We start from the raw sequence: 22,781 nt of genomic DNA, 5'->3' as shown, positions 1-22,781 counted from the left end.
GCGGTCTCATCTATAGCTCGGCTCTCCGCTAGGTGGCCTGGCTCCATTGCTCTGCAGTCTCCGGCTGCGCGTGCGCAGGCCGAGCGGTGGATATAATTGGCTGCGGTTGTTGGCGCGTCTGGCGCTCGTGGGCCGGCTGGTCGCGTGCTGAGGTGGTCCCGGGCGCCCCAAAGCTTCCCCCGGCGCCTTGGCGCCCAGGGACAGCCGGGCTTCTCGCGTCCGCAGGCCCGGGGCCAGCGACGGCTGCTCTTTTCGTTGGCCACCGGCTAGATGGAAGAGCCTCCCGGGAAGCCCCTCAGCTGTGAGGAGAAAGAAAAGGTGCTGGGGATGCGGGAAGGGTTGACTCAGAACTCTGACCCCCTTTCCTAGGATTTTAGGCTTGTCTTTGTTTCCTTGGTCGTCCGAGAGCGGCAGTGACCTCTAACCTACAGTCTTCTCTGGACTAGGGGCACGGGGAGTGAAAGTGTGGGAGAGCGCTGTGCTCCCGTGGTGGCACTTAAAGAGCAAAGTTTCATTACAGCAGAAAATTTAGAAATACAAAATGCATAACTGAAGTTCCCTTTGACACTTCCCACCCCAACCTGCACACTCTCAATCTTGGCTTCTCCCTCCCCACCTCCTTAAGTAAATCTGTTAACATCCTGGGTTTAGATCTTTTTGTGTCTGTGTGTGTGCGTGCGCGCGTGTGTGCTGGGCGGGGGTGGTGGGGTGCGGTTTTATTCTCCAACCACCAAAAAGTAATAGGCATTTTTGGAAAAGGTTCATAAATGGTATGACCCGGATGGTGCTGCAACTTTCGTTTTCCTTCTTGTTTAACACCCACATTAATCCATGTTTACTTACTTACTTTTTTAAGTTCTATATAGTATCCCGCAGTATGGAAGTGTCATCTTTTCCTTACATATTCCTCTGCTGGGAGACTTATAAGTTGTTTGCCGTTTTTGTTTTTACAACAGTGCTGCTCTAAATATTCTTATACACGCCACCTTGTGCTTGTGCCGATGCTGTTAACTTGAACGCATCTTGTGCCGGCTCTTCCAAGCTTTGTGCTAAACTCTTCATTCACAATAACTCATCATTCCTCTTATTCCAACCTACCTTCTAGTGGGGGTGAGAAAGGTCATCTACAAGTCAACAAGATAATTCCCAGGTGTTGATAAGGATGGTGATAAATAGGCCTCTGTGAGAAGCAGTCTAGCAAAGAGGCTAAGACTACACAGACTCTAGAGGTGGACTGCCTGGGTTTCAGTCATAACGTTTATAAATTGTGTGATCTCGGACAAATTGCTTTCCCTCTGAGCTTCCCAGAGCTAGCTCTTTTCTTCCGGTCTAAGCTCAAATGGTCGTGCTCAGAAATGTCTCCCTGGCCACCTTCTCTAAAGTAGTCCATTCTCCTGTAGCCCAGACACTGTCACGTGGTCACTCTGTTTGTCTAGGTATTGATTACCATGTGAAATCATCTTATCTGTTTATTTGTTTTCTTGTTTGTTATCTGTATCTCTCACTATTTGTAAGCTTTCCAAAGAGCAGGGGCCTTGACTATTCTGCATATCTAGCACTTGGAACAATAACTAACACACAGAGGGTATCAATTACTGTTCTAGGGGCTAGAGATACCTAGACCAATAACTGATCCACTAGTTGAATGAACGTCTCCTGCTGCCTTCAAGGATCTCACAGTGAGATGGGGGGAAACAGAAAAGTAAACAGACAACATGTATAATAAGAACTGTGATAAAGGAAGCACAGAGGAGAGGTGGAACGCCTAACTTGGATTTGGAGAAGGACCTAGAAGTTTACCCCAGGGAAAGAAATCTAAGCTGAGCCTTGAGGAATCAGTAGGAATTAGCAAAGTGAGTTGGGGAGGAGATGCTCCAGGTGATAGGAACAATCTATGCAAAGATGCTGAGATTTTAGGTTGGTGTTTGTGAGAACTGAGAGTAGTGTGAGCCCATGCCACTTCCTCCTCCGCCTCTAGCTCAGGGATCTGCTGAGTGCTGCACACTCATGTCTCATAGGCACTGTACCCCTTCTCTCTGACTCCGTTCTACCTGCTCAGTATTGTTTGGTATTTTTTCTTCTTCCAGTTGAAGGAAAAATTAGCATTCTTGAAAAGAGAATACAGCAAGACCCTGGCCCGCCTTCAGGTAAGTGAATCTTATTCTCTCAAGTTGGTGTGTGGTACAAACTATATAAAAACAGCTCTTCAGTTAATAAGGCTTTTAACAAAAACTTCCTTCTTTTTCATAAAGTTGTTTCTTGAGCTGCTTCTGTTTCCTCTAGCGTGCTCAAAGAGCTGAGAAGATTAAGAATTTTGTTAAGAGAACAGTGGAAGAACACGATTCCTTCATCCAGCAGGAAGTTTCAACACAGCTAAACCACTCAGGTAAAGTTAGCCCATTCACCTGTGTTTGCTTTTTTATTCATTTCCCAGGTAAACTTGGCTGTGATTCTTTTTCTCACAGTTGGAAGATAAGGACTAGCAGTAGACTTTTTTAAGTGTACAATTCAGTGGTTCTTTGTCTATTCACAAGATTGTATAACCATCATTACTATCTAATTCCAGAATTTTCACCACTCCAGAAAGAAACCTTAACCCCTGGGTGACTACTAATCTACTTTTTGTCCCTGTGGATTTTCCTGTTCTGGACATTTCAGATAAATGGAACCATATAATAAGTGGCTTTCTGTGACTGGCTCCTTTCACTTAGCATAATGTTTTCAACAGTCATCCATTGCACATAAATCTAAGCATGCATCAGTACTTCATTCCTTTTTACAGCTGAGTAATATTCCATTGTATAGATGTACCATAATTTGTATATCCATTCACTAGTTAATGGACATTTAGGTTGTTCCTACTTTTTGGCTATTAATGAATTTTGGCCATTATGCTGCTAGGAACGCTCATTTACAAGTGTTTGTGTGGACTTACATTTTCATTTCTTTTGGGTATATACTTAAAAGTGGAATTTCTGAGTGATATGGTGATTCTGTGTTTAACTTTTTGAGGAACTGCCAAACTTTTCTATAGTGGCTGTACCATTTTATATTCCCACCACAGTGCACAAGGGTTCCAGTTTCTCCACATCCTTGCTAATATTTGCAATTTTCCATTTATTAAATTAAAGCCACTCTGGTAGATGTGAAGCGATAAATTCTGCTTCAGTTGGATTGTTTATTTAGTTTCTCTTTTCCTCTTTCAACTTTGAGAAAATATATTTATTGTTTAAATATTGGAAAGATGATTTTTTTAAATTATACGCAAAGATGAAAAAGTCTGGCTGGGAACAATCTAAAAAACAATGGTCATTTCTTATGTTAGAAGTCATGTAATTTATAAATAAAATTGGAGGCTAATGAAATAGAAAAGTATAAAAATCAGTTGAGCCCCAAAAAAGATGTGAAATAAAAAATTAGGTGAGATACAGGGAAATGGGAAGGTGTTGATCAGAGTATATAGAGTTTCAGTTACACAGAATGAATAAATTTTGGAGATCTAATGTAGAGCACGGTGACAATAGTTAATAATACTGAACTGTATACTTGAAATTTGCTAAGAGCACTGATCCTATGTGAAATAATGGATGTGTTAGTTACTTGATTGTAGTCTCATAATATATACATACATCAAAACATCACATTAAATATATACAATTTTTCTTTGTCAACTGTACCTCAATAAAACTAGGGGAAAAAAAACTAAGAGAAAAGATGATTACAATAAAAATAGATAATCTTTTAGTTTAAAAATCGTTTTTCTAGCACGATTCCATTGTTTTACATTTACTTAATATTATTATAATTTATTAGATTATTAAAAACTTGAATTTTGATCTGCCTGAGTGAAATACCATTGACTCCTTTTAAAATAAATGTTTGGTGGTATTTATATAAAATATTTAAAAACAAATATGGAATATTTTTTGGTTCATCTTAAAAGGAAAATATTAACTATATAATTTTTTTCTCCTCAGAACCTAAAAATAATGTATCTCCTTGTGACTCATTACAAAGCAACACTAATGTTGATGAAGAAACTGGAGAAAAGACATCTATCACACTTGACTTTGAGACTGAGTCCTGCAGCCCTGGACGTAGCCCAGTGGAAGGATTATGCATACAAAGATCAGATGATACCCAAGAACATTTGCCCTGCAGGGTTGATGGCCCCGATGGTAAGAAAAGTCAGAGTAAACTGCTTGGTAGAAGAAAGACACAGGAGAGAACATTTATTTCACTGGAGAGAGAATCTTTCTTTGACACTGATTCGCTCATACTCTCTAGAAAAAGACTAAAGGAGCAGGAAGAAATCAATAGAGAAAACCCTAGGACACCTGTCGCTGAAATAAGAACTTACCTTTCAAGTCCTAAGTCTGACATTCCTGATTCTCCAGCACCAGTTTCAGAAACTAATGTAGGGAGTGTGTTACTTTTGCCGAATGCCAAACTGCAGAAAGATGCGGATACACTCTTAAGTGGAGATAATTTCCCCGGGGCGACTACACTTCCTTTGCATAGTCCATCAGACAGCGGTAGGGGTCAGCACCTCGAAGATAAGCCTCCTAAAAGTAACCGTGAACTGACTACTCATGGTTTAAAAAACATCAGCCTTGCTTCAAGCTTAGAGGCACAAAGCAAAAATATGATTGTGTTTACAGATAACCCAGAGGTGAACAAAACTGTAAGTGCAAGTGGTCAGCTGCCCAGGAGTCCTGACTCAGAGGCAGATAACTCATACTCTGTAAATGAACTCACGTACGATAACTTATTGGTGAATGAAAACCAAAACTTAAAAGAACAAGATCACCCAGAGATGTCTTTTAAATCTCCTAATAATGTTCTTGATGGTAGAAATCAAAGTCTTCTGGAAAATGAAGTTCTAGGTCAATCAAAGCGTCTTAGCCTAGAAGTAATTTCTTCTGTTTCTACTGAAAATCAAACACAGTCTTGCACGATGCTTGAAGGCCTTCTCTTTCCAGCAGAATATTATGTCAGAACAACACGACGCATGTCCAGCTGCCAGAGGAAAGTAGCACTGGAGGCGGTAATTCACAGTCATTTGGGTGTCAGAAAAAAAGGTTTTAAAAATAAGCAATCTGCTAAAAAGTTAAACCTCGCCAATGAAGAAACTAACCAATGTGAAATTAAGATGTCCAACACATACACAGAACAACCAAGTTCAAGAAGTCCTCAGAAACTTCTCTCATTAACTAAAGTCAGCTGTCCCACTGGCCCCACTAAGACGGTTACCCAGACATCTGGTAGAAAACGCAGAGGAAAAAGAAAGTCAGTCTGCACCCCTGTGTTAGATCATCATGAGCTACCTTTGCCAACTTCTTTCACATCAGGTGTTAATAGGTCCCAGGAAGAAGTTGCCTTGCACAAAGATCAGAATGAAAAAGCAATTTTTCTTGAGAAGAGAGTCAAAGGTAAATCGAGGTGTGGGTGGTGGTGGTGGTGGTGGCGGTGGCGGCGGTGGCGGCGGCGGCGGCGGCTAACACTGTGCACCTGGCACTCTAAATGTACAGATACTCACTCACTGAGTCATCCCAACAACCCTACATGAGGTAGAATCTGTTCTTATCCTCACTTAACAGATAAGGAAACTAAGGCAAGAAGATCAAAGTGTCTTTAAAGTGATAGAGCCAGGATTCAAACCTGGCTGTGTGGTGCCAGAGTTCACAAATATGGTTGGAAAAGTGGACACTGAGAAGGAAAATACATTGGATGTTTACCTAAAATTAATATTTATTTACGTACAATATAGTATTTACCCATGGTGAGATGTAACTAATATAGAAAGTGTTTCTAAAGTAAAATGAAATCTGTGTCAGAGTAACAGTCTAGTGACAAACTCTCTTAGGAATAATCATGTAATGGAATGTAATAGGTCTGAGCCACTCTTTTTGGATAAAATATCTAATACAGTCTCGCTGAGGTGTAAGGGACACAAGATTTTGGAGGATAGCAAGTGACATGTTCTAATTTAAACTTTTGTGTTCATTTACTCAGGACTTAATATCTGCTGACTTGAGTATACAAACTAGATAATTCACTCTCGTTCCGTGTGGGAGATCAGCAAACTTTCTGTAAGAAGCCAGATAGGAAATACAGTCTCTGTGCTCTGTCACCGCCACTCAAGTATAGTGTGAAAGTAACCATAGACAATATGTGCATGTGACTGTGCCAATAAAACTTTATTTACAAAAGCAGGCAGCCAGCTACTCTACCATTGGATGCACACTTTGGTCTATGAGCTACAATTCATTAATTATTTTAAAAATAATAATCATCATGACTTTTTTGTTTATTTATTTACTAACTTTTTTTTTTGAGTTACAGTCATTTTACAATGTTGTGTCAAATTCCAGCGTAGAGCACAATTTTTCAGTTATACATGAACATACACATATTCATTGTCACATTTTTTTTCGCTGTGAGCTACCACAAGATCTTGTATATATTTCCCTGTATTATACAGTATGATCTTGTTTATCTATTCTACATATGCCAGTCTGTATCTACAAATTTTGAAATCCCATCCTGTCCCTTCCCACCCCCACCCCCTTGGCAACTGCAAGTTTCTATTCTATGTCATTATGACTTTTTTAAACATCTTTTAGGCCAAAAAGAAAACAAAGAAATCAGAAAGTAGGGCTATCTAGTAAGAAACTTGAACCATTCTTTTGTATACTTTGAAATAATCCGCTGTGATTTCAGTAACCTGCAGGTATGTTAAAACATTTTTTTTTCTTGAGGTGATCTTCACATAACATAAAATTAACCTGTTTAAATTAAGTGAACAAGTCAGTGGCATTTAGTACATTCACTGTGTTGTGTCACCATGACCCCTCTCTAGCTCCAAAATATTTCCATCACCCTAAAAAGAAACCCCATACCCTTTAAGCAGTTGCTCCCCATTTCCTCCCCCTCTAGCCCCTGGCAACCACCAATCTGTATTCTGTCTCTATGGATTTACTTCCTATGGGTATTACATATTAGTGGAATTATATAATATGTGACCTTTTATGTCTGGCTGCTTTCCTTAGTTAGTTTTCAAGATACGTCCACACTGTAGCATGCCTCAGTGCTTCACTCTTTTTTATAGTTGAATAATATTCCATTGTGTATATGTAATACAGTTTGCATATCCATTAATTAGGTGTTGGATGTGGCTACATTTTGAACGGTACAGCATTCCTGTCGCTTTAAGTCTAGTAAATTACTCTTTGCTTGAAAAGGGGACTAAGTGTTCTGTGAGGAGAGCCGGCATTTTGTAGTGTGTGCTCTGCTAGCCTGTTGGAATCACAGTTTTGGAAAAGAAAGGACTTCAGAGATTCTTAGCCAGTTCCCTTATGAGGGACAAGGGAAAATGAAGTGAATTGACTTGCCCAAAGTAACACAGCAGATCAGTGACAGAATTGGGACTAGATCCCTGTCTCCCTTACCCAGCTAGCGCTATCAGTACTGTGCTGTTTTTGGTACTGCAGAAGGGGAGCTGCTAGTTAGCCACTAACCTGTGTCTGATGAACTGTTCACTGAGATTTCAGAGTCACGGGTGGGAAAAGTAGTGAGCACCGCACCGTGTTGGAGTTCAGAAGCTCAGTCTTTGTTGGGCATTAATGTTGGGTATTTGTTATTGTTGTTGCTTTCTGTTTTAGGGAAGGAAGGTCACTGTCAAAAAGAGGACTCGCTTTTTTACAATAATTATGCTTATTTATCTTTGGATGATGTTGCTTTCAGTGCTCCATTTCATAAGAATGACATGCTCAGTTTAAAGCACCTGTCACCTTTTCTCAAAACCATAGACTTTCAATTACCTGATGAAGACTTTGGCCCTCTTAAGCTTGAAAAACTGAAGTCCGGCTCCGAAAAGCCGATTGAGCCTTTTGGGTCGAAAATATGTGGAGAGGGGCATCTTAAAGAGAGATGTTGTATTGCTGTGGAGGAACTGGCTCCTAAACCAACCAATATAGAAAAGGAAGACTTGGAAGAGGAACTGATTTTTCTACCAGGAAAAGCACATCCTAAAATGCCAGTAAAAAGCCAGCCTCAGGAGAAGGGCCTTTCTTCATCCATTTTACTTTTCACTCCTTTAAATACTGTTGAATCTGATGATAATGACAGAGCAACGGCAGATGTGTGTTCACCTGCTTTCCCCATCTTGGGCACTACTCCAGCTTTTGGCTCTCCAGCCCGATGTGAAAAGATGTCTGCAGAGGTGGTTGGACACACTTGCTCAGCACCCCAGCTTTCTCACTTAAAAGCCACAGTCAGCCTCTCTAGCGATCATAAGCAATGCAGCAGTTGGACCAGCCCACCAAAATTAGACAGCAGCCTGCATGTGGCCGGAAGGAAAGGATGGCCTTCCTGCGACCAGGATTCTGGTCCCCAAGCAACACCTCTACCCACTCCGTCACTCACCTACAAAGAAAATCAGCCAAGTGAAAATTCGTGTCAGGAAACCTGGAAACATTCCATCGAACAGGTACAGTCCGCTTCCTTTGTGAAATTTTCTCCAAAAGAATGAAATATCTTAGTGAATATGGACAACGTGACTTCCTCACACATCAGTTCTTCAGTGTTTAAAAAATTTTTTTAGCATGTTTCTTTGATATGACTTCACTGTAAACACTAAGTTCATTCTGAGAAAATTACAGTTAATTAAAATATTTTTTTAAAAAATATCAGGGATCCTCTTCTCTTTGTTCTCCAAATGCAATAAAGCAGCTGCATGTGGAGCTTTGTCCCTGCTACCATAGAAAATAAAATACAGAAAGTAGGCATTTTGTTGAGTGAGTAATGGAGGCAGGTATCATACATAGAGTATAAATTAATAGTGTGACTTTTATTTCCACAGATTGAAATAGCAGACATCCCTGCTTGTGACAACTTAAACCCAGGCACTCTACAATTGGTTTCAAAGTTAAAGGTCAGAAGACTGTTAACTTAACAATTTGTTTTGTATCTTACATGTGAAAAATGTAATGAATTGATAGGAAAATTCGGAAGAATTTGATCATTAAAAAAATTTGATAAAAGAGACTCAGAAAAACAGATTTAAATTCTTTGTTTTTCGCAGTATTTACCTGCCTATATATTTTGAGATCTGAAGAAATTTATATGTCAAGCTATTGCCAAGAGCAACTTAAGCTAAGTAACTCAGCTTTGTATCTAAATTTGAATCAGGCATTTTGACACACACACAGAGGAGTCATTCATGACTCTCCTACCCAACTGGTGTGATATTTCTAGAAGAATCACTTATGGTAAATAAGAAAATGGGTAGCTGTTCTAGATTATGATATAGTGAATGGTTAATTTTCATATGCTATACATGGTTCTGAGAAATATAAATTATAAAATACTGTTAATGATATTTTAGTAAATCTTGAGAAGTGGATAGGGCCCATGTCCTGGTTAACTTTTTATACTTGAAGTAGCCTGGTGTCGAGCAGGGGTTTTCAATCTCAGTACTGTTGACATTTGGGGTGAGATCATTCTCTGCTGTAGGGGAGTGGCCTGTGCCCTGTACAGTATTTAGCAATAGCTCTGATCTTTTCCAGTAGCACCCCCGTCCCCAGTTGTGATAACAACAACGTCTCCATATATTGCTAAGTGTTCCCTGCAGAGGGTTGCAGAATCTCCCCCAGTTGAAAACAACTGGAGAAGAAAGAGCTTTAAATCCACAGAAACTGTTTCTGCCAGTCACTGACCGTGACCTGGGGCAAATCATTTAGCCTCTGAGCCCCAGATTCTTTTTCTATAAAAGAGACATGGAAATATCTATGTTTCAAAGCTATTCTTGAATCAATTTTAGTAACTTAATTTCTTAAGGAATCAGTCATTTCATTTGTATTTTTAAATTTGTAGGTAAAAGGTTACTTATTATTCGTATAGTTTTTTTGGTCCATGAATATGCAGTTAAGCCTCTCTCTCCTCACTCCCCATTTTAAAAGTATTTTTTCCCTACATCAGACTTACGAGATTTGGCCATTCTGTAGGTCTTCTAAAAAAAAACTAGTTTTTGGTTGTGTTGATTGTTAATTTGAGTTTTTTGGTTTCCTGTTTAATTTTTTTCTGTTTGTATCCTTAACAGTTCCTCCCTTCTGTTCTTTCATTGTGCTTATTTCATTGTTCTTTTACTAACTTCTTGAGCTGTTTGCTTACATTATTATCTTTCTTAATTTTTGATGAGTACCTTTATAATTATAATTTTTTTTTTTTTGAAATCCTACTTTGGCCACCACTTTTGGCATGTTTAGACTCACAGGGCTGTCTTTGTTGTTCATTTAGAAATAGTATGTTGTTTCAGTTTTATTCCCTTTTCAGCCCATGTGTGCTTTGTCAGAATGTTTCATTTCCAAAGGGTCTTAATGGAACTAAGGTTCCAATTCGTTCTTATGGGCTATTTTTTGTGGTTAAATCTGAATCTATTCTAGTCTGGAGCAACATGTTTTTAAACCTATCATAAGTGTGTTTGGGCAATTTTTACAGTTACATAAGGCCCACAAAGCTCTTTCTTTTGACCTGCATAAAATTTTAATTACATTTACTTTTATTTTACCTAATCCTTGTAATCCATCACTTTTCATCTTTCTTCTTTTTGTGACACACCCCCCCCAATACCCCTTTAACATAGCTGTTGTTGCCGTTCTGTGTCAGGATCCTTCAGGTTCCTGCTCTGTGGACGTGAGTGCCATGTGGTGGGACACAGCTGGTTTCAAAGAGCCATGTATCATAACCGCCTGTGAATATGTAGTTTCTCTTTGGAAACCTCTGGATGCTTGGCAGTGGGAAAAAATTTATTCCTGGCACTTTGTAGAGGTAAGTCAGAATCTCATAGCTGGAGATCTTTGCAATCATTTGCATGGTAATACAGATGGGCAGCTTACCAAAAATGTGGGCTCTGTGACTATGCAAGACAGCAGAGAAGGGTTTTTTCCCCAACATTTTATTATGGAAAATTTCAAACATACAGAAAAGTGGTACAGGGACCGCCCATATACCCACCAGCCAGACTGTACAGTTAACATTTTTATTTGCTGTGTCATATGCTTATCCAGAGATGGATTTTTATAAGAGACCTGCTGGAGGAGCTTGGAATTTCATGCTCAGATATTCTGCTTTTTTTCTGTGTGGCCTTTCTTCTGTCCTTGTCCACCTCCATACATATCTTATACAGTTGCAATCTTAGTGTGCCTAAAGTTGTTAAGCCTGCCTGTTCTTACCATATAAACATGTTTCATGGTTTTACATATTTTCCATACTTACTTGCTTATTTTGAATTTTATTTTTCCCAGCTTTACTGAGGTATAATTGATAAATGAAATTATAACATATTTAAAGTGTGCAGTGTGATGGTTTGATGTCCATACACATTGTGAAAGAGTTCAAATTAATCAACACATCCATCACCTCAGTTTCCTTTTTTTTGTTCTCTTGGCGAGAATACTTAAGATCTACCATCTTAGCAGATCTCGTTCTTGTTCTCCACTGTACCTACATCTTCTCACACTCTGTTTTGTGGAGTGGTGCTCAAGAAATATTTCTGAGGGAATTAACTTGTTTTGAATGGCTGTGTACTGTTGCATTCGTCCACACGCCAGAGTCTATTTAATTATTCTCCCATTGCTAGAAGCATAGGTTGTGTTAAATGCCGCAGTAAACACTGTTATGCATATAGCTTATTTGGATTTACAGCTTATAAAAGAGGATGTTTGCTGAATCTTTTCACATTTATTCAGATGTTAGAAACTGTCCTGGTACAGTGAGAATAGGAAAGGAATGTGACAAATTTTGGAAATTTTAGATTAATTAAAGATGAAACAACCAAATGTAATTTTTGGCTGCTTTGTTTTATTTAGGTTCCAGTACTGCAGATAATTCTAATGCCTGATGTTTGTAATCTTGTGTGTGTGGCTTTGGGAAATTTGGAAATCAGAGAAATCAGGTATGTAATTCTCAAGGAGTAGTTTTATTTCCCTCCATCTTTGTCTCTGTCTTTTTTTTTTTTTTTTTTTTTTGGAGCAGAGAAAGGTTTATTGCAAGGCTGAGCAAGGAGGATGGGGTGGCTTATGCCCAAGAAAACCCCAAACTCCCCGAAGAGTTTCAGCAAAGCATATTTAAAGGCCAGGTAAGGGAGGAGGGTTGCAGGGTACGTGATCACCTCTCTGCCATTTTGTTTTGAGTGCAAGTTATAACCAAGGCTTGAGTCTTGAAAGAATCTAAATTTAGCTCCAAAGAGATTTGTTTAAAAAAATGTGCATCAATAGAATGACATCCCTTACTAAAGTTTTCTTTTAAAGTTTGAACCTAGTTCTTTAATATTAAAAGCTTACTCCTGACTTCTCTGCATTTGTCTTATGTTTGGTTTAGGGCATTACTTTGTTCCTCAGATGGTAAAAGTGGAAAGCAAGTACTACTGAGCTCTGGAAATATAAAAACTGTGCTTGGCCTGACAAAAAGGAGGCTAGTCAGTAGCAGTGGGACCCTTTGTGATCAGCAGGTAGAAATCATGACGTTTGCAGAAGATGGAGGGTAAGAAAAGCATTGGTTGATTTTAACTGTTAGATAAAGGATGGTTTTTGACACAGGGTTTCAGAGAAAGTCAGATCATTAACATCTTGTTTTTCTACGCTATAGGTGTAGTATGGAAGGTTCTGCCTCGACACTGGGCTATAACATAGAAGCAGCTTAGAGAGGTGGGGACATGGCAGGGAAGGACGCAGTGGAGTAGAGAGGCTCAGCAAGGGTGCTTTGTTCAGTCTTCTTTGACATCTCAGTGTGTCCCTTGAGTATCACAAATATCTCAAGATCCTATACCCTTTTCTGATTCCACATACGTGGTTTCCATCGCTTCACTTACCGTCTGAATGCTGGCTACATGCAAACATGTATTTCTGATTCGGCTCTTTCTCAACCTCTAGACCTGCATGCCTATTTATTAGACATCTTGTGGATACCTCAAATTCAACATGCTGGAAAAGGAGCTCCGAGCATCCTCTGTGTCTGTCGTATGCTCGTTACACTTTATTGTGATTATTTATCTGTCTTTCCTAACAGAGGGCATGGACCTCATTTGTCTTATTTATTCATGACCTGTTGCAGTAATCTGGGCAGGAGATAAGTAATTGTTTGCTTAAATTAGGAAAGTGTTCCTGGAGATGGGGAGAAGCAGACAGATTTGAGAGAAATGAGATGATAAAATCATTAGGACTTGGTGACTGAGTAGATAGAAAGGAAAGAGAGAGAAGGATACTGTGCAGGTTTCTGGGCTGGCCACCTTGGTAGGTGGTATTACAGTTAGTTGAGATAGCAATGCAGAAACACATGGTTTAAAGGGAGAGCTGGTGAGTTTAATTTTGGATATGTTGAATTTGAGGTGCTTGCCATATATATCCAGGTAGATAATATGAAAGTAATATATAGTCACTGTGGAAAGCTTAGAATACACATATTTTCTGGATGAAATTTTTTTTCTGGTATTATGTCAGTGTTTATTATGTATAGTTCAATAATATGAGAAGAGCTGCTTAGAAACTGTTTTGGTACAAAATGCTGATTTTTATTACTATTTTAAATACAGAAGCAAAGAAAAACAGTTTTTGATGCCCCCTGAAGAGACTATACTGACTTTTGCTGAGGTTCAAGGGATGCAGGAAGCTCTGCTGGGTACCACTGTAATGAACAACATGGTTATTTGGTAAGCATTCCCTCAAGGGCCTCAGTTTCCTCATCTGTAATAGAAGGGTGTACCTCTAATTTTACAGGACTGTTAAGATTACGTGAAAGACTCTGTAAATATGTTTTTGTTTGTTCACTGTCAGATGCTACATACTTGTCTTGACAAGAACATCCTATTAATTCAAACAGCCCAAGTTCAGACTATTTTAAAATAAATGAAATTTTATTGTTGTCAGAAATATACTGCTTCTGGTTAATGGCTGAGTAGCTTTCTCAGACTGATTCTCCTACCTCAAATATCTATAAATTCTGCATAAAATATGAAAAACAACTGTCTGAAAGCACTAGTGAGCGAGACAAAAAAAAAAAAAAGAAGTATACTAGAGGAAATTCAGTACTTAGAAGAAGGAAGTGTCACCAGGCGAGTTTGCCATTCAGAGGGCCAGCCCCAGTCTGCACACTTGGTGATTTAAAGCCTGACAGAAAAACTTCCTGTCTTGCTGGCTTAACGGACAGAAGGACAGAGTTCAGGGTGAGCACAGCAGCAGGAAAGTGAGGGAGAGAAATCCCGAAAGTAGAGCTGGAGAAGGAGCCCTAAACTCTGCCTAAACGTCTGGCTGCACACATGCAGGACGGACTTGGGGCGGCCCAGGTAAAGCAAAAGGAACGGAACTGGGTTCTCAGCTTTTGGAACATAAGTTTAGCCAGTTTAACTGTTTACTAGGTGGGGGCGGGGGCTAGAAATCACTATTCTTCAGAGGAACCTAACAGAATGCAGAGTTTATGTGATATGTCATTCATAATGGCTAGAATACAATCCGAAATTACTAGATATACAAAACATGCTTGATTACAGGATTCACATGAGCAGATCTGTGATAGGGACACTGAAGTTGAAAAGTCCCCAGCCACCTCTCTTTCCTGACCATGGCGGGAACCACACCTGGCCGCAGGCACCTGCAAGGTTAATTTGCAGTAGGAGAATAGATTAATTTTTTTTTTTTCTCAAACGCCTCCATTAACTTTCCTTGGGGCCAAAATGGGTCTTGGTAAGAGAAAGTTACAATATTATTGTCACTGCTTCCTCCCTGTTCTGCACTGTCCACCCCTAACCCTCTAGGGATAAACTAGGAAAGCATGGCCCCTGAGAGAAACTTAGTCCCCTCCCCACCAGGGAGCCTCTGGAATTTGACCATGATCTATTCTGCCAGGAGAGCCATTTTCAGATGTCCTACTGTCTACAGCAGATTTCCACTTCAGGCACCTTCCTCAGGGTTTCTGCACATAGGTCTTACTTGAGGACAATGTTCTTTACAAAATTTTCTTTTCTATTCTTTCTGCTGTTTCTACAGTCTGAACCTTCATTATTTGGCTCCTAAACTATTACTGTAATCTAGTAATTAATTGGTCTCCTTGCCATCAATCAATATTAAACCTCCAGATCATCTTTCATACTATTACTTTATGAATACTCTTCCTCCCCATCCACCCCCACCCCCCCGAAATGAAACCTTCAGTGGGGCCCATATTTGCTTTCTTCAGCTTCCGTTTCCCTAATACTTCATTACAGAAATTCCCCTCCACTGGGGGTGGGTATAGCTCAGTGGTAGAGTGTGTGCTTAGCATGCACGAGGTTCTGGGTTCAATCCCCAGTACCTCCACTTAAAAAAAAAATTCCTCTCCAGCCCTTCCCTACTCCTTCACTTTCTTTTTTCATTCCACCCTTCAGTTCCCCACTTCTTCTAATTGTGGTCTTCTGGCATTTCATAGATAACGGATCACAGTGGACTTTGAGGTTGGGAAGGGACCTCTATACTTGGCTTTTAAGTGTCAGTTTAAGTTCTTAGTTTAAGGGGTATCTTCAGCCCCACAGTTGCCTTAAGTTCTGTTACACCAGCCCTCACTGATGTTTCCCTCTGGAAGTTCATCTTGCCCTTACTTTTCGCTTAGCATATGCTACTTCGTGTTATGAAAGTCCTTGAAGGCAGGTACTGTATCTTGTGTCCATTCTCAGTGCCTGTCTTAGCTCCTTGCTTAGTTATTCAAAGGTGGTCTGTCAAAAGCTATCATTTACCTTTTGGACTGTATATAGCTTTATATTTACACATGGAAGTTGTTCACCTTTCCTGTTGAACTCCTGATTTGTTAGATGTCTGAAGTGATTCATGTTATATACTCAAGGGTCAGTGGCCCTTTTTGAAACTATTGCTGAAGGTCTAAATATTTATTCTTGATCAAGCTGTATTAACTGAGCACCTGTCTTTCAATCATTTATGGATAACCGAGTCTCTTACTTATGTACCATCCTCTGAGAGAGATGCAGATACGAGTCAGCTATGCATCTTAGTCTCAAGGCCCCTAAAATCTAGTAGGGAAATAAGATTGCTCTGCATTTCAAAGTATATAATTCGTTGACAACTCACAGAAGGTCAGAGTGGTAGAGGTTTAAACAAAGCACTTTGGGATTTGGGGAAAGCACATTTACTAAATACAGCATGTATACTAACTTCTGTAAGGGATAAACCTATTCTCGTGTCCCTTATATGAGGAAGACCATGTGTGTGTACATAAGAATTTCATTTTCCTTCTTTAATTGTTATACACAGCACCTGGTCCATAGAAAGTTCAGTAGTGTTTGTGGAGTGAATACATTATACCCTATTACAGTATATATTAAATTAAAAATGAGGCATATGGACAGTACTATTGGGAGCTGGAGGAGAGGAGATTCGTGTAGACTGGTGCAGAAGGGGAGGAGTGATAGAGTAAACGGAGCTCACACAACTGGGAGGAGGTGGGACATAATCTAGGCTTTAGAGGAATGGATGGGCATTGTCAGTAATAGGGATGAGAATGCGTCAGTAACGGGGAGTGCATTGGAAGGGGTATAGACCCAGGATTGTGCATGATACGCTGCGTGGGCAGTGAGACGATTTCAAGTACGAGAGCAGTGAGTGATAGTGCAGCACTCAATTCATGAGGGTTATAAGTACCATGAAAAAAACTTGGGCTTTACCTTATGGCTAGTGGGGAGCCACCGGAAAGTTTCTCATCAGCAGAGTCACATGGTAGAACAGTTATCAGTGTCACAGATCCTCAATGAAGCTAAAGAGTGGTTCCAACAAACTTTCTTTTTCTTTATCTGCACCCTCCCCTCTCTTCCTTCTTCCATTTGTCACCCCATCTCAGTCATCCCTTCTTTCTTCATTATCTTGGTTGAGCTCTAGTATAAAGATATATTATATAAACATAATTATAAATCTGTTTTAGGTGTAGTTTCTCACCTAACCAAATTTGGTTTCCTGACCATTGTGTTCCATGGAAAATTTAGGCCTTACATTTAGACATACCTGATTTCAGTACAAGTGAAATGAGATAATGGAAAACTTTTCTCACTGAGTTTGGAGAGATTTATCCCTAGTGGCATAGCAGATTTTTCGATCTAAGGCTAAACTATCAAGTTATGCTATTGGCAAAGTTAAACTATGATTCTGATTTAGCTAAATCTGTGACTAAACAAAACTAAGGTACTGTGTCCTTTAGTTTTTCCCTTGGTCACCTCCTAAAGGATTCTGTGATAAATAAGAGAATACTATGTGAAAGCCAATTTGCTGGAGGAACATTATGAGCTTATTTATTTTTGGTGTCCAAGGAATTTAAGAACTGGTCAGCTCCTGAAGAAGATACACATTGGTGACTCCTACCAAGCTTCAGTCTGTCACAGAGCCTATTCTGAAATGGTAAGTAATGATCTGCTGGGACCACTTTGTGTCTGCTTTGTGTGTTACTGTTGGTCTCACTGAATAAGAGCCATCACTTATTAAGTGGTAATTAATCAATGCTCCCTGATGTCTTTTTTTTTTAATTGGATAGCAGTTTTTATCCTTTCTTGAGATTTATGAGGGAGAATAAGTGGTGGTACAACATGATTGGGTAAAATTTCTGGCTGTATGACTGAAGGGCAAACGTTTATTTCCAGCTGTGAGTCTGTACCTAGAAACGGTATGCCTGTGATCAGACTTGGCTCCCAACCACATGGCCATAAATGATTTATGATGTGGATGAATACCCTTGGGGAGGATGACTAAATGGTCCTAGACACGTTTTCCTCTTAGGCTCTGGTGTTCTCGTATAGAAACAAATGCAGCTTCTTAGCCATTATGTTAATAGACTTGGCTTACAGTCCAGTTTTAACATGTGCACAGGTTGGAGGTACTTGTTTAGGGGTCAGGGGTATCTAACTGCTGGAGCGTCCACCGTGGAGCCAGGAGCAGAGGCAGTCGCAGCCAGTTGAGCACCATGTGGAGGCTGACTTGCCCAGACTCAGCGGCAGCCCTGCAGGCACCAGCACCCAGAGGCCCTGGGTGCAGGGGATGCATCTTTCCCTAGCCTAGCAGCACCTTGGATGTGAACTCAAAACTTGCGTGTCTTAGATAATCTATCACATTGTCTTGGGACTAACTTTTCTCCTCCTAAAATAAGAGGGTTGAATTCATCTCTGGAATGATTAAATTTACCTACCAGGCATTTAAGTAGTTTTACATTATTGTTATTACAACATTAATACTTATTTGATTTTGGGGGGAGAGGGGAGGTAACTAGTTATTTATTTATTTATTTTTAATGTAGGTACTGGGCATTGAACCCAGGACCTCGTGCATGCTAAGCATGTGCTCTGCTCACTTGAGCTATAGCCGTCCCCCCGCATACCTATTTGATATTAAAACATTTAATGCAGAAATGTATAAGTAGAAAGTAAAAGTCCCTCATGAAGCCGACCTCCAGAAATAATAGTTAATAATTCGGTGCAGGAATCGGCAAACTCTTTCGGCAAAGAGCCAGAGAGTAAATATCGTCAGCTTTGCAGGCCACGGGGTCTCTGCTGCAGGTACTCTGCTCTGCCACTGCAGCCCCCAGGCAGCCAGAGATGATATGTAAACAAATGCATGGGGCTATGTTCCGAGGAGCCGTTCTGAAACTTGGATTTCATTTAATTTTGACGTGTCACAAAACGTTCTTCCTCTTTTTTGCAACCATTTCAGAGTGCAAAACCTATTCTTAGTTCACAAGCCATACAAAAATAAGCACTGAGCCGGATTTGACCTGTGGGCCATAGTTTGCCAACCGCCTAGCTGAGTGTTTGGTATTTAACATTCTTTTTGACTCTCAGTTGTTTTTTAATTATAAAGGTAATTTATTCTCATTATAAGAATTCAGTTGTTCTAGAAATGTATGAATTAGAAATGAATGTTATTAATCCTAAGATGTCCCTATAATCAATTTTTCCCATTTTACCTCCAAAGACAATTACTTTCATGTGTATATGTACATGTATGCATGACATACATCTTCACACACAATAATATTAGAACATGTAATTTTAAAGCTGGGAGAGATCTGTAACTCATTTTCTGAGAAGCAACTATAGGGGATGGTGTCTTTTTGTTGTTGTTGTTGTTTTACTCTATAAATAAATAGGCTATTGCAAACTAGCCTGAAAATCCAGTCACCACTTACAAGATTGTTTTTATGGGAAAATCTATTCTGAACTTTCAAAAACCAGCTTACAGGTGAACATTTCTAGTTTGAGGACTCGCTACGTGTGTTTCTATGTCCTCTTTTCTTATGCCAGCATTTCCCCAAATGGATGGCATGAGATGTTAGCAGTATCTAAAGTGGAGGAAGCTGATAAGTCAGGAGACTCATGCCTGCAAAGACTGGCTGAAAAGTCCCTGGGAGCCCTGTGCTGAAGAAGCCAGAAGTCCAGCTCAGTGATAGCCTCCAAGTTCTGCCTGGAAAAATGTGAGCCAGTGATTAAATCCTGGGTACTTAAGAGCCTGTTAATCATTCCTGAAATTCTTCAGTTTTGTCTCTGCCATCACTTTCTTTTTCCCAGCATACTCTTGATGATTTATCTGGTTATTAATTTTTCTCCTAAATTAGGGGCTCCTGTTTGTTGTTCTGAGTCATCCTTGTGCCAAAGAGAGCGAGCTGTTGGGCAGCCCCGTGTTTCAGCTGATTGTGATTAACCCAAAGACGACCCTGAGTGTGGGCGTGATGCTCTACTGTCTTCCTCAAGGGCAGGCTGGAAGGCAAGTGTGTGGCTGCCGTTCAGTGAGTGTGACATTTTGAAAGGCACTTGTGCAAATAAAAAAACCAGATTTTTCTGTGTCACGGACATGAACAGAAAGATGAAATACTACAGATAGTGGTAGAGAATGTTAAGAAGTAAGGGGAAGCGTGAAGTTTAGTAGATCTGAACCAAACCTCAGATCCCCTACATCCGGAGCCCCGCCAGTATGGCACTGGATAGATGTGTTATGTGTATTCAAACCCTGTTTTTTTCCCATAACGAAAACATTTCAAATACAAAGTAATTAATATTCTCCACAAGCAAACAAACAAAAATTTGAAGGAAGTTTTAAATGTACTTAGGGAGGTATCTTTACTTTGAAATCTGACTGAGCCTCCGTCGTGTAGGCAGTTGATATATATCTGCTGATAAATATCTACTGACTGGTGAGAAGGTCTGTTTATCAGTGACACAGTTATTGGCATCCCAGCAGTTTTCTGAGCTATGTAGAGTTTGTGCTCATCTTACAGGCCAACCAAGCAACATCTGAACCTTGTCATTCCCAAAGCCTACCTTTATTCATGTTTGAAAACAGACCTAGTAAATCAAGATCACAAGGTTTAGCTTTAATAGGATAAGGAACCTTGCTAGTTACAATGTGTATTTCTGTGTTTCTGTGAGTCTTGTGCAGAGCTTGCTGGAAGATGCGTGTTCTAAAAGTCTCTCTCTCTGTGTACTTGTCTGCAAATGTTCTTAGCCCAGCAAGAACCTCGGAACTAACATCTGTAACATTTGCTTGCATAGAACTTGTTTTCTTGGATACGAAGAGAGGACCGTAGTCATTGGCCTAGAAATCGAGGATACAAATAACTGCTTGGTCAGACATTTCCTTTGTCATTTTTCAAACCCATGTGTTTAGCGAATCTGGAAAGCCTGTTTGGTGCCAGTCCTGTAGGAAGCACTGCTGTGTCTAATCTAATGGAGGTTAGAAGAGAAAACCAGCGACCGCTGTTCAGTGCACAGAATGCCGTGAGGCTGGCACTGTCTGGAAACACAAAGGATGGAGGGGCACCTTAACTGGCAGAAGAGGATGGATAGAGACTGTCAAGGAAAACTTGATGGAGTTTCAAAAGATGAGCTAGGATTCAGCTCCACGAAAGTTGGGTATGAACCAGGGATAAAAAATATCATTCAGTTCACTCAAATATTCACTGAAGACTGAGTATGTGCCAGGCTCTCTGCAAGGTGCTGGTAATATGGCAGTGAGGACTAACAGTTAATTTTTACTAAGCACTTCCTGTCTGTTAGTTGCATAAAAAGCTCAGTGCAGTACCTATTTCATTAAACTTCACAGTAATCCTATTGAGTGGGTCCTCATATAATCACATCCCTGTTCTACTGATGAAGTTAAATAACTTGCCAGGGTCACACATGTCTTACTCTGTTAGAATTCAAACCCAGGTAGCTGACTGCAGAGCCCGGTCCTAAAAAGGCAACCAGATTTTTGCTTTATCATGTTTCCATTTTTCTGGGACAGACAGCCACCAAATGTGGAAGTAGGATAAACTCACACAGTGGAAAGCGCTGTGAAGATAAAAGAGGTGACGTGATAGGGAGCAGAGCGTATGCGCGTGTGCACTCTCGAGATTGCTGATTAGGTGGCCCCTTTCTATGGAGGCGACAGGCCGGAACGATGGCCAGAACCTAGCCAGGCTAAGATCTGGGGTGAGCCTGCCAAGGAGAGGGAAGAGCAAGAGCAAAACTAAGTTTGGCTGGTTGAAGAGTGGAAGGAAGGCCACTGGGAGCTGGTGTGCAAAGGTACCAGGGGGCATCAGAGATAGCCAGGGCCTGCACTGATCATGGCCAGCCGTCCTAGGATTGCAAATATAAGCATTGATATTTCCAAGTATTTTTGTTGTTCTTGTTGCTTTGGGGAGCATGGTTTTGACCTTTTTTTTTTTTTGATATGTGATTTGTCTCGTCTCTGCTTGATGTTAGGTTCCTGGAAGGTGACGTGAAAGATCATTTTGCCGCAGCAGTACTTACTTCTGGAACAATTGCCATTTGGGACTTACTTCTGGGTCATTGCACTGCTCTCCTTCCCCCTGTCTCTGACCAAAATTGGTCCTTTGTTAAATGGTCAGGTACAGATTCTCATTTGCTAGCTGGACAAAAAGATGGAAATATATTTGTGTACCGCTACTAATAAGATAGGGTAAGGTGGAAACACGGTGTTCTGGATATTTTTGGCCTCTTTGTGCTTCTTGGAGTTGTAACTCTAAAGAAGACTGTCTGAAAGGTATTTAAAATAATTACTTGTATTCATTCAGACTGAAAAGTCCGATGGTGGGGGCACTACTGATCTTGAATGTTTATACTTACTTTGGGGGAAAGGGGTTTGGGATTGATTTTTGTAATTCCTCACATTTGCTTTTAAAAGTGTACAGAAAGCTTCAAATGTTAATAAATATTTATTTTGATACATCCTGCTTGGCATATTTTTTTCCTATCCTATAAAGATCATTTTCAGAAACAAGAACTAATTTACATCTAGAATACTTAGTCCATGACGCTTGCAGAGTAGATTTCAGTTGACTTAGTATACTAATACGCAGTATACCTTTTATGTTGCTGGTAATACTTTATTTTCACATACCTCCTAAAAGCAATTCAAAGCCTATTAAAAATCCTAATTTAGAAATGCTGTTATTCTTTTTCATTCTCACGTGCATTTTTGATACCAGTGCCAACATTATTACCAGAGTCATGTTGGGTCAGCAACACAGCTGTACTGAGTATATCATCTTCATCTTTGCCTAAGTGGCTTGAGAGACAGCAGTTTTTAAAGTCCTAATCTGCTGGTATCATTGGAAGTTTTATCCCAGTTTACAAGTATTTATTGGCCTATCTTGAGTATACTGAGAGTATGTATTCATGATCTATATAACTATTTGCACTATTACTTCTCTTTTAAAGATACCTTTTATGATATTACTATGGTGGTTTTTGCTAACTTCAT

General features: G+C 39.9%; 1 protein-coding gene across 6 annotated transcripts; it reads left to right on the top strand.

Moving 5' to 3' along the window:
* Positions 1-91: 91 nt before the first annotated feature.
* Positions 92-22,244, top strand: PALB2 (partner and localizer of BRCA2). Of its 6 annotated transcripts, none has more exons than XM_072942792.1 (13): positions 92-318; positions 2,088-2,147; positions 2,284-2,386; positions 3,978-4,178; positions 7,812-8,491; positions 8,864-8,935; positions 10,669-10,830; positions 11,871-11,956; positions 12,382-12,543; positions 13,592-13,708; positions 17,342-17,429; positions 19,633-19,781; positions 21,761-22,244. In XM_072942792.1, the coding sequence occupies exons 1-13, from the start codon at positions 271-273 to the stop codon at positions 21,966-21,968; spliced, it is 2,136 nt and encodes a 711-aa protein (XP_072798893.1). In that variant the 5' UTR covers positions 92-270; the 3' UTR covers positions 21,969-22,244. The 6 variants fall into 6 exon arrangements, with proteins under 6 accessions (XP_072798893.1, XP_072798891.1, XP_072798890.1 ...); XM_072942790.1 differs by having other exon boundaries at positions 3,978-5,432; XM_072942789.1 differs by having other exon boundaries at positions 3,978-5,432; positions 7,665-8,491.
* Positions 22,245-22,781: the final 537 nt, after the last annotated feature.

The sequence above is a fragment of the Vicugna pacos genome, chromosome 18 (assembly GCF_048564905.1).
Source record: "Vicugna pacos chromosome 18, VicPac4, whole genome shotgun sequence".
Taxonomy (NCBI): Eukaryota; Metazoa; Chordata; class Mammalia; order Artiodactyla; family Camelidae; genus Vicugna; species Vicugna pacos.
This window is presented reverse-complemented; position numbering and strand designations above follow the sequence as displayed.